The sequence below is a fragment of the Monodon monoceros genome, unplaced genomic scaffold (assembly GCF_005190385.1).
Source record: "Monodon monoceros isolate NGI ecotype Baffin Bay Population unplaced genomic scaffold, NGI_Narwhal_1 Super_Scaffold_1, whole genome shotgun sequence".
NCBI lineage: Eukaryota > Metazoa > Chordata > Mammalia > Artiodactyla > Monodontidae > Monodon > Monodon monoceros.
The window spans coordinates 50,535,426-50,547,563 of NW_021703765.1; the positions used below are offsets into that span (position 1 = coordinate 50,535,426).

Below are 12,138 nucleotides of genomic sequence, written 5' to 3' on the forward strand. Positions count from 1 at the left end.
CAGACACAGCAACAAAAAGCACAGGCACAGATCTTCAACGTCAGTCTGGAATCACGTGGAACCTGTAAACAAGTGGCTGGGAGAGCCCAGAACTAGAACTAGGCTCACGGAACAAACATGACTGAGCTGGACTGAAGGAAACCAAGTGGAATCGGGTGTGGGTCAAAGGTTGCAGACCCAACACTCAGGGTTTGACCAAAGGTTTCACTATCAAAGGACGAGAAGGCGCCATAACATCTTCTCAAAAAGAAATACGATCTGGCTTCAGGAACAGAAAGTTCCATCTGCACGTTAACCACGGGTCATCCATCCCCAGGTGAAGGGCATAAAATGAGGACAGGGACGGGTCCGGGGTGGCCAGCCTCGGACTTTCCTGAAGGAAATGTTTGGGACCAGTTTGTCCCCGAGGATCCGACTCAGCTAATTATAAACAAGTGCTGGAGGGCCTGGTGCTGTTTAGAGAGAAACACAAGTGCCTGAGCACCACCGCCTGGCACGGGGCCGTGGGAGCAGCGGGGGCGGAGGCCACCCTGTGCGATGCCTTCACTGCCAATAAAATGCAGTGTGGGGGGCACACATGGGGGGGGGCACCCATCCCCAGGTACGAGGGGCTCAGACTTACCGTTGGCCTCGGGTGCTGCAGTTGGCTCGCTCTGCAGGGCCAGGGGCACCGCCACCCCTGATGGGCCCGGGGGACCGGGGGGGCCCTTGGGACCCGGCATGCCTGGCACCCCAGGCAAGCCCGGCAGACCCCTTGGCCCGGGCACCCCAGGCTCCCCCACGGTGCCCTGCAGTCCCTGGAAGCCAGGGGGGCCCTGGGGGCCCGGGAGTCCGTCCTTGCCTGGTGGGCCAGGGGGGCCTGGGTCCCCACTGGGGCCCTGAGGGCCGGGCTTCCCGGGGGACCCGCGGGAGCCTTTGGGGCCCTGCAGGCCTTTGGAGCCTTTGCCGCCACGCTCTCCAGGGGGGCCGACCGGCCCGATCGGGCCCCTCTCACCGGCCGGGCCGGGAGGGCCAGGCTCCCCCTTCTCTCCTTTCTGTCCCTTGTTGCCAGTGGGACCCGGGGGTCCCTGCTGTCCTCTGTCACCTTTCGGACCCCTGGGGCCAGGAGGACCTAAAAGAAAAAAAAAGACAAAAGGCATAAAAGTGAAATCCAGGACGCCTCTGGTCATCTGGGACCATTTTGTCACCAGCAGGAAGGCTGTGTGGGTTGAGATCGTGTGCGGGTTGAGATCGGGATGCCTTCCCTCTTATTTCCTCCTCTTTCCACTGATGTGATGAATATTTATGAACTACCTGTTATATGACAAGCACCATGTAAGGTGGGGGAGAAGGGGTTTAGAATTAGACCAAAAAGATGCCATCGAGCGTTGCGGGCCCTATCCTGTAATTCCTGCACCACACCGCCCTGGCCTCTCCTCTCTGCTCCTCCACTGACGCTCCTGTCCCCTTCAGCGGTGCTGCGGGCACACTGCTGTCCTCAGGGCTCAGCCTCACCGTGGACCAGCGTGCAGGGACGGGCAGTCTCCATGAGAAGTGCTCTCGGGGCCAGAGCTAAGGAGGATCAGTTTCATTTTTTCCAGAGAGTCTAATGATGCAAATAGGGAAGGTGGACTAGAGAAAAAAAAGAGGTGGACCATCTAATTGGCAAGGGAGAAAAAAAGACACCATTTTCCACCAAAGGAGGAAAAAGCAGTTCCCCCTAAAAAAGGTTGGGAGAAGAAGGCAAATACCTGTTCATCCCTTCTTGTTCCAAAAGCAAGTTCACATAACATGGGATTGTTTTGTTTTCTCTGAGTTCTCAGGGGTAGGTAAGGTAACAGGGATGTCACACAAATACATCACAACAAGGATTTGTATAGAAAATGACAGTGTGAGGTACTTTCACATACATTATGTCACCTGACCTTCGTCTATGACAGAGAATTCCCACAGCACATCTGAGGACACGCAGGGCCACAGACACCAAGCTCTTTGTTCAAGGTTACTTAGTGACTCAGGACAGATCTAATCTACCCAGGGGAGTAAGACACGGACAGTCACCGTCTGGGAGAGGAGCTGGGACAGGAATTCAGGGCTTCTCGTGTTGAAATGGATGCATCGTGGAGGGCACTGTGCTCAAATATTCTGCTGCCTAGAATCTTAGAGTTTGAGATCTCACTATTCTTCGTGAACAAGTGTAAGAGCTTCACACCCATTCTTTGGACAGAAGCAGAGAGCCTTTGAGGCTGGAAGGGCGCAGGTGCGGGGAAAAGGCTGGGTTGGTGGGACTCTGCACTCCCACAGTTTTTCCTATTCCCCTGCACCAGCACACCCCACCGGCTGGTCGGGATGGAACAGTGAAGCAGCCTTTCCCACCTCAGTAGGGGGAATCTCTGCACCCTCCCATCCCAGGCCCTAATGGACATCACTGCGCCCACATACCATCCATGGCCAAGTCCAGCCTGCCATCTCTGCCGCCCCTTAGCAGGAGCCTAGGTCCTGGACTCAGCTTTCCTTACTTGAGGCTACCCATGACGTGCCCCTGGACTTAATGGCAGGACCCTCTACGGAGCTGTAAGCGAGTTTATGCCAATGGCTAGCACTGGCTTCAGTGCGTTCTTTCTAGGGTTATCTACCCCATAAGTGGGAGGCTTGGGATGAAGCACCCTCTCCCTGAGCCCATTTCATTGACTCCTCTCCACCCGCTCCTGCTGACTCCTCTCTACCATCAGCTCCCCTGGGCTCTGGGTCCTTATCTCCATCTCATAGTCGGATGGTCTATCTTCTCTGGGATGTCCCGCCAGCACCCCCAACCTGGTGTGTCTACACTGACCTTGTCACCTCTGCTGTTCACGTCCTCCTCCCGCCATCCCTTATCCCACTGCATCATCACAACCATCTCATCACCATCCTAGTGTGAGTCTTCTCTCTCTTCCTCTCTCCCTCCTGCCCCTCTCTGTCTTTCTGGTAGATTTTCACAGTTACCTCTTAACTGCTCTTCCTACCTCTGATTCCTCTCCATTCATCCCACTCTGCATCTTTCGCCTTCTTTACACATAACTCTGGTCTCCACCTGCTCCAGAATATTCAGCCCCTTCTCGATCACCTGATGTCAAGGCTTTCATGACCTGGTCTCACATGTGTTTATTCCATCCTCCCCTGCACTTATGCAAATTTCTTCTCTTAGAATTTTCTCTGCCCATATCCATCTGGAGAATTCCTGTTCACCCACCATGTAATCCTCCCAGGTCACTCCAGATGGAAGTTTTTCCTCTTTTATGATTTTTTAGTCCTTGTTTATTCCTCGAGGATCCTTCCCCATCTAGCAGCTAGATTATAGGCCATAGTCATTATCCAGCAAGTGTTTATCAAATCAATGGGCATCACAGTCCAGTGCACTAATGCCAACATTATGGGCCCCAGCAGAGACCAAAAGGGAGAGATTTTGGGGGAACGGTGTCCTGCCTGGTGTCCCTCACCTCATTCCAAGAAGTACAGCTCCACTCAATCTACATATCAGGTTTACCCTGGCTGCCAGTATGGAATCACCATGGGGAGATGTCTTTCCTGACTCTACTCACACTTCAGAATTGATCTAGTGGTCTTTTACCCACAATCTGGATAAACAGATTTTTTTTTTCTGTTTAACTTGATGAGGCTTATTAAACAGCCAAACCACTTAGTAAAGACATGGAGGGTGGGTTTTCATTGCCAGATCAGTCTCCTTTAAAAAAATAACTTAGAGGCTTCCCTGGTGGCACAGTGGTTAAGAATCCGCCTGCCAATGCAGGGGACACGGGTTCGATCCCTGGTCTGGGAAGATCCCACATGCCGCAGAGCAAATAAGCCTGTGCGCCACAACTACTGAGCCTGAGCTCTAGAGGCTGTGCACCACAACTACTGAAGCCTACGTGTCGTAACTACTGAAGCCCGTGCACCCTAGAGCCCATGCGTCGCAACTACTGAGCCCACATGCTGCAACTACTGAAGCCTGCATGCCTAGAGCCCGTGCTCCACAACAGGAGAAGCCACTGCAATGAGAAGCCCGTGTACCACAACAAAGAGTAGCCCTTGCTCACCGCAACTAAAGAAAGCCCACGCACAGCAACGAAGACCCAACGCAGCCAAAAATAAATTTTAAAAAATAATAAAAATTTAAAAAAATAAAAAGGGCTCTCACTCATAAAAAAAATAACTTAGTTCCTTTGTGTAGTTGAGAAATAGTGTCTTACAGATTATTAGTGGGTAAGGTGGCATGTGTGTTCCTCCACAACAGATGTAGCATTATGGAAGATTCTAGTGGAACAATACTGACAATAGGCCAAAACGAACAAACAAAAATCTAATTTATTTAGAATAAGGGCAAAAATAAAAGTAACTTTTTTTTTCCCCTCAGCTACTTCTGTTTTGTTTATGTTCTATGTTTAGCCTTAAGAAATCCAAATAATGAGGAAGGTCTGTTGGGAAATTCAAGTGCTTTAGAAATTCTTTATCCTTATCCTCTTCGTGGATTTACCAATAATCAGTGTTTCTTGATCACTCACGTCTGGGGTTGGTGCTATACTTGCAAGTTACGGGAAATGAGTTCACTTGCAGCCGTGAAATAGTGCCCATTCCGGGGCCTGTCTCCCTGTTCTGAATGTTCTGACAGACCCATGTGACAGGGACTTGTATTTGTTCCAGAACACCCTCCTCTGGTTTCCAACAGAATTCCAAAGACATACAACTCTCTCTTTGCCTCCTCACATGAATCCAAGACCTCCCTTACCTGGGGTGACAGCTTTTCGTGAATCTTATTTCTTTCTGGGGTCAGGTAGTTTATCGTATTCAGCTGTTTCCCTCTGAACCGAAGTTGTGCTTGAATGGCCCTACCTTCTCCACATAGAATCGTGGCTTATTTTAAGAACAGCATAAAAACACGGATCCCACAGTCAACACAAAATACCAACAGATGCTAATTTCCAAATCTTGAGAAGGAAGGGAATAAGACACTGGGAGAAGATGCAAGATTTTGCCTTTGATAAAGTCTAAAATCCTACTTGTGATGGATTTCCTAGCTGGATTAGCATAAAAACTGAAGTTTTCATACGAAGCACTAACTACATCCATCATAAATAGGTTATCTGTCTCTCTCTTTAAGATAAAGTTTTATATTCATGGCTGTGGATAAACTCCTAGCAAGCACCCTATTATCAACGCATGTCTTCATCCCCAGCTGCCCCATCCGCAGAGCTAGAGCAGGAGGCTGGCGCTCCGCCTACAGATGCTGGGCTATGTGAAAACGTATTCTGTGTATCCCATACCTAGGGGATTCATTCATTCATATACTTGGCTCATTAAGACGGTACTTTGCTCCTTAAGACATAGATATTTGCTAATCATTTCTTTTTAAAAATCACTAAGAGGGCTTCCCTAGTGGCGCAGCGGTTGAAAGTCTGCCTGCCGATGCAGGGGACACGGGTTCGTGCCCCGGTCCAGGAAGATCCCACATGCCCGTGAGCGGCTGGGCCCGTGAGCCATGGCCGCTGAGCCTGTGCGTCCGGAGCCTGTGCTCCGCAACGGGAGAGGCCACAACAGTGAGAGGCCCGTGTACTGCAAAAAAAATAAATAATAAATAAATAAATAAATAAAAATCACTAAGAAAAAGAGCTAAAACCATTCCAGAAGTCAGCACTGGATCCCCCTACAAAGCCGATCGTCAATGCCATGAGTATATCTCCCTCTAGGCCCTGGGATGCTGGTATTGCTTTTGGCATCTAGATGATCCCAGGCTTTTAGGTATTACTTGAATCTTTTATTAGGCAGCTACTGAAGTGAAAATAAAATGAAATAAAATATAAGCCATCCATAGTGCCTTAAAACTGAGAACACTGAGATAAATGATGAGGGAGGTATTTATGAGCTCATGTGATAACAATTTGAATTCAGACTCAAGAAAATCTAACACTACATGTGAGGCAGACATGATGTCTCATACAGAAGAGCAAACTGGAGATTTGCTTCCAAGGCCAAGTGGGTGGCTGGCCTGGGATTCTGAAATGCCAGGATACCCATGTTGCTGATAAAGCCTTGACCAAAGGCTCCAGAAATGCCTGTATATAACCGACACCAGAACTTGGAGCAACCGTGTTTACACTGCCAGCAAAACCTTCTCCCCAGGTTCCCAGGCTCCAGAGCCCAGAGCCTTGAACACACGAATCCCCTAAACAAGCAGCTCCAAAGAGGACAGAAGACTAAATCACTGTGCCATTTCTGCTTTAACAACCAAACTGCAGGCCTTGAGAAGGGCCCAGCCCTGTGTCCTATGCCAGAGATAACTTTCCAATTTGTTTTCCAACAAAACTGCTGGTGCCTAACAGAAAGTAGAGAAACCACTTTAATTCTTACTGCCATTCAACATCTTGGAGAGACTGTTTTAGAACCACGAGTGGTTGGGTTGGAAGACAGAAGAAAACAGTAATATAATCTGACATATTTTTCTTCTTATTAAAAAAATCTACTTCGCATGCAAGGAAATTAATCAAACATTTATTTAACACCCACATATGAAAAAGTGGTCCTGCTTCACTTAGGTGAAAAGGAATATACAAATTAAAAGGAAATTTAAGAGATATTTTTTGGCAATCATTTTGAAGAAGAATTTGATTCTTGACCTCATGTTCAAGACAGTCAGGCTTCTGGAAAGCCATGGAAGCTCTCTCTCCACAGAGAAGGATATACTTAAACCATTGTTTCTCACCAACTGGCCACGGTCTACATCGATGCCTTTGAGTTGCCTACTCTCAAGGCTCCCCAGACAAGTGGTCTTGTTTGGGGAAGAGTATCAAGAGGGGGTGGGGTCGACAATGAGAGGAATCGAGGCCTCATGCCTGATCCACTTTGCTCCATGCCCTGTCCTGCTATGTGTGCTGTCCAGCCTTCCTGTGCATCTTTCAAGGTCCAGATCAAATGTCAGTCTCTCACTGAAGCCTTAACTGATAGCTCTCCTGAAGGTAAACTCTCGTGTATTCAACCTCCCCAAACATGCCATCTTTCTCCTGAATCATCCGAGGGCAGCAGGGTACCGTGTGGAAGCATGGGTTAAGGGACCAGACAGACCCGAGTTTAGCACTGCCTACCACTGACTAGCTGCTTGATCTTGGATTAGTTACTCAGGCTCTCCGTGCCTCAGCCCCCCTCCCTGCAAATGGGGATGCTGACGATTCCTACCTTAAGGAGCTATAACAATGAACAGAGACAACTTATCCAAGTGCTCACTGGCATGACTGGCATGTTGCAAACACTCAATAAAAGTCCATTAGGGACTTCCCTGGTGGCACAGTGGTTTGGAATCCGCCTGCCAATGCAGGGGACACGGGTTCGAGCCCTGGTCCCAGAAGATTCCACATGCCATGGAGCAACTAAGCCTGTGCGCCACAACTACTGAGCCCACATGCCACAACTACTGAAGCCTGCGCGCCTAGAGCCTGTGCTCCGCAACGAGAAGCCACCGTGATGAGAAGCCCGCACACCTCAACGAAGAGTAGCCCCCGCTCGCCACAACTAGAGAAAGCCCGTGCACTGCAACAAAGACCCAACGCAGCCAAAAATAAATAAAATAAAATAAAATAATTTATTTAGGGGCTTCCCTGGTGGCGCAGTGGTTGAGAGTCCGCCTGCCGATGCGGGGGACACGGGTTCGTGCCCCGGTCCGGGAGGATCCCACATGCCACAGAGCGGCTGGGCCCGTGAGCCATGGCCGCTGAGCCTGCGCGTCGGGAGCCTGTGCTCTGCAACGGGAAAGGCCGCAACAGTGAGAGGCCCGCATACCGCAAAAATAATAATAATGATGATAATTTATTTAAAAAAAAAGTGAATTAAAAAAAATGAGTGAAAGCCAGGGGTCGGCAGCACCGAGTGTGATTCCTCTCCTGGGCTGGGCACCAGGAAGCCAGCAGTTAAGTAGTTTTGGACCCACATGGTACAACTATAGTCCTTGTGCACATGAAGCTGTTGTTTTCCACAGCGATGTACTGGCTGGGGCTCCAGTGGAGGGAAGTCTTGGATAGGAACTGAACAAACTCACTCTTGGGTATGAATATTAGCTAACCCCCTGCCAGGCACTGCACTATTTTATTTACATTATCTCATTAAGTCCTTATAACTCTAAAAGGTAGATGCAGATGGGAAAACCGAGGCACAGAGAGGCTAAGGAAGTTGGTACTCGTATCCAGGGCTATCAGGCTCTAGAGCTTTTGTTCTCACCCACTAAACCTTGTGCTTCTCTCAGAACAGCAGGTGCAGGGAACTGTCTGATTGCATTAGGAGGATGTGACTTACACCTGCATGGCTTGCAGAGAATAGCTCAGGATGTGAGGTGAACTTGCCACCCAAGAGTGTGTGTTATGAGTATGAAGTCCTCCATGTGCCTAATTAGGATAAAAAGCATTACATTATTGGTAACAAAAAAAATAAGGCTTTCTTAAGGTTTGGGGGTTTATGGATATAGAGATAATTGTTATCAGGATTCAACATATGACTTAATATCTAGTTCCACATTATCATCTGGCTTCAGTGCCATCTAATCAGTCAGCTTCAGCTTTCACTGCCTAATGAGGCAAGTGTCTCCTGTGGCTGAAATGTCCCAGAAGCATTAGGGTTCTTGAAGTGCACGTCACCAAGAATTTCCTGGAAAGCATCAGGGTATTCTGAATCTTGCAGAGGCAAACCCAGCATAAGCCAGTGTTAATCCCATCCTGCTCCTTCCTGTTTTATCCCATCTGTCCCTCATCCTCAGGGGTGGGATGTGGGTACAGAGAACGAGGAAAGGCGCTAGGGATGCAGGGGGGGAGGAAACGCTTGCATTTGGAAGTGGGGGTCTTCCCCCAGTCTCTGGTTCTCTTGGAATCGCCGGTGGGCATTCCCGTCCTGGAGGAAGTTGAACACATTGAATAGAAAGGGGGTGGCTTGGCTTGAGAAGTTTCTCAGGTCAGCTCACAGAAAGTGCAGGTAATGAGAAGACCAAGGATAAATGTAAATGGGAAAGCATATGAAAAAAAGAAAATACCATTCAGAAACCAAACTCTGAGGCCTTTCAGAGACACAGAGCCAGGAACCTCACCCTAAGAGACATCTCCCACTTAATATGTCTAAACAGACCTCCCTTTCTGCATCTCCTGGTTGGTACTGCCATCCGCCTAGGTGCTCAAGCCAAACACTTAGGAGACACCCATTCCTCCCTTTCCCCTGCCCTCCATGGCTGATGCATCCGTGAGCCTCGTCCACCTGCAGGCAGCAGCCCCTAACCCCGTGTTCAGTTTCTGTCCACAGCACCCCGACTCCTACGACGTACTGGTGCCTCTTGGCTGACGCTTTGGGCTTGGGACACTTCGGGGAGGGAAATCCAGTGTCCTGTGCACCAAACGTAGTCAAGATGGGATTGGCACAGACTCCAAACTGCACAGCCCCTCCAGCCCGGGAATTCCTCACCCCGGTGGGCAGGGCCTGTTGTCCAGGGAAGGGCAGGGCTGTCCTTGATTCTACCTCCATGATTCCTCCTGACTGAGGAGACCCACTTCTGTCATCTCCACTGCTACCATCCATCCCACGTCACCCATGACTGGTCCACTGCCCCTCACTGGACCCCTGCCTCCAGGCTCACTCCCCCAGAATCTGTTCTCCCCCCAGAGAACATTTATTTTTGTATTTAAAAACGTAAATATTTTTATATTTAAAAACATAAATATTTTTATATTTAAAAATATAAATCAGGTCATGTCACCACCTTCCTTAAAACTCCCCTTCACACTTAGAATGAAATCCCATCTCCCTGCCCTCACAGGCTCCCTCGGGATGGCTGGGAGGGGGGCGTGCACTTGCTGTGATTATCAATGGGGTTCGCACCATGGGCTTTGCACCAGACGCACTGGGCTCAGATCCTGTTTAGCTACTTATCACTTCTGTAAATTTAAGGAAGTTCCTTAAACCTCTCAACGCCTTAGTTTCCTCATCTATAAACAGGTGATGATTTTCTGAGTACCTGCCATACAGAGTGGGTGTTAGGACTCACCAGGATGGTTCATGAAAAGCCCTCATTCCTCTCACGCTCAGTATCAGCTGATAAAAATAATCAGAACAATGGAAACATTAACTCAGTTAAAGCCGGGCTCTGAATCTCCAACCATGAGCTTCTCATACCCTTCCTTAGCTGTTAAGCTGCGCTGTCTGTAAACTAAATATGTCAGAAGTTTCCTTGTAGAAGAGAAGTTAACAATTAAACCCATGGAATAATAAAACTATGAAATTTATAGCTAGAAAATATCCAGAATACCATGATAGGACTGCCTAAGGTATAACAACCTGCCTAAGGTATAACAAGAGACAATGAGAAAGCTCTTATTTTCTGAGGTTGCACGTCTGCTGAGATCTGCCCTCATTCTGAATTTAGGTTGAGGAAGAATAGGGAAAAAAATAAATCAAGCACTGAAGAACCTTCTGGTCATTTGAAAGCCCACCTCTTTATTCCGAGTATCACTCATACCTACAATACTTTGATGGGCACTGTCCAACCTCTCTAGAGTTGGGGCATGCCTATGGTTCAGGAAACCCACTATAGTCTCAGGCAACACCAATTTTTATAAGGAACATTATATAAAACCAAAATTTGGGCTTCCCTGGTGGCGCAGTGGTTGAGAGTCCGCCTGCCGATGCAGGGGACACGGGTTCGTGCCCTGGTCCGGGAAGATCCCACATGCCGCGGAGTGGCTGGGCCCGTGAGCCATGGCCGCTGAGCCTGCGTGTCCAGAGCCTGTGCTCCGCAATGGGAGAGGCCACAGCAGTGAGAGGCCCGCGTACCGCAAAAACCAAAATTTATTTTCCTTTAATGAGTACCCACTAGTCTTTGTTTCACCCTCTGGAGCACCTCCGATGTCATTTAAAATCTCCACATGCTGGCCTTTTGAATAGTTGTAAACAGCTGTCTTATTCCCCACTAAGCTGTCTCTCCTACAGGTTAAAGTTCCCAGGTCCTTCAGTCCTTCCTCACAGCACATCGTTTCTAGACCCCATCATCCTGGTCATATTTTTCCAAGCATGATGGTCTGTGAGCGCCCCTGTTGAAAGGGGCTCCCCAACATACGCAGTATCCTCCAGGAGTGGTTTTGCCATGCTGAAGGGAGTAAGATATCACCTCCCTCATTTTGGAAATCATATTTTTATTAATACGGTCAAAGATCACATTAACTTCCCTGGAAGACACATTTAGTTGCTTACAGTCAACTAAAATCCCCACGCTTTTCCTGCACACTTCCTCCAAGCCATGCCCTCGCATCAACACTAATATTTGGTCTTTTCTATGTACGAGCAGGTCCTATATGTCTTCCCTATTTATTTCACTTTGTTGGCATCTCTTTACTATGCCAGCCCCTGCAGATCATTTTGGATTATGATTCTATCACCCATTAAACAGTATATACAGTTTCATATCACACAAGTATTGGATGACCAGGTCATCCACGTCCTCAAGCGAGTCCCTGCAAAGCTGTTGAGCAGGTCCCTGCCATCTGCCACCCAGATATGCCTCCAGGCTCAGAGGGGCTCATGAACTATCACTCTTTATACTCAGTCATTCAATAGTATGGCAGTCACACCCCAGGGTGACTCCCAATGACTCATGCTCTTGTATAATCCCCTCCCCTTAAGTATGGAACCTCTAACTTGCTTCTAACCAATAGAATATGGCAAAGGCGATGGGATGTCACTCCCTTGACTAGGTTACATTATATGAGACTCTGTCTTTGCCAACTAGAGTGAGAGAGACTCCCTTGCTGGCTTTGAAGAAGCTGTAATGTTTTGAGATGGTCACATGGCAAAGGACTGGGGGTGGCCTTTAGGACCTGACAGCCGATCTTACAGTCCAAGCAGATGAACTCTGCCAAGAACGTGAAGGAGTGTGGAAATGAGTCTTTCCCCAGTCAAGACTCTGATGAAACCACAGCTCCTCGCTGAGACTGCAGCTGGGTGAAACCCTGAGCAAAGGACGCACCCGAGCTGTGCCCAGATTCCTGACCACGGACACTGTGAGATGAGAAGTGGGTGTTTTAAGCTGCTGAGTTTTTAGTAATTTGCTATGCAGCACAGAAAATGAATACAACCAATAAACCCATCTAACTGGGCTATAAA

The 12,138-nt window shown here is 48.6% G+C and overlaps 1 protein-coding gene across 1 annotated transcript in view; it reads right to left on the reverse strand.

Annotated features, from left to right (window-relative positions):
* Positions 1–12,138, reverse strand: part of COLEC12 (collectin subfamily member 12) — a 48,715-nt gene that overhangs the window by 20,413 nt on the left and 16,164 nt on the right. Inside the window, exon 5 of the mRNA XM_029218013.1 lies at positions 606–1,111. Within this exon, the coding sequence (XP_029073846.1) occupies positions 606–1,111 (506 nt within the window). The remainder of the gene's footprint in view (positions 1–605; positions 1,112–12,138) is intronic.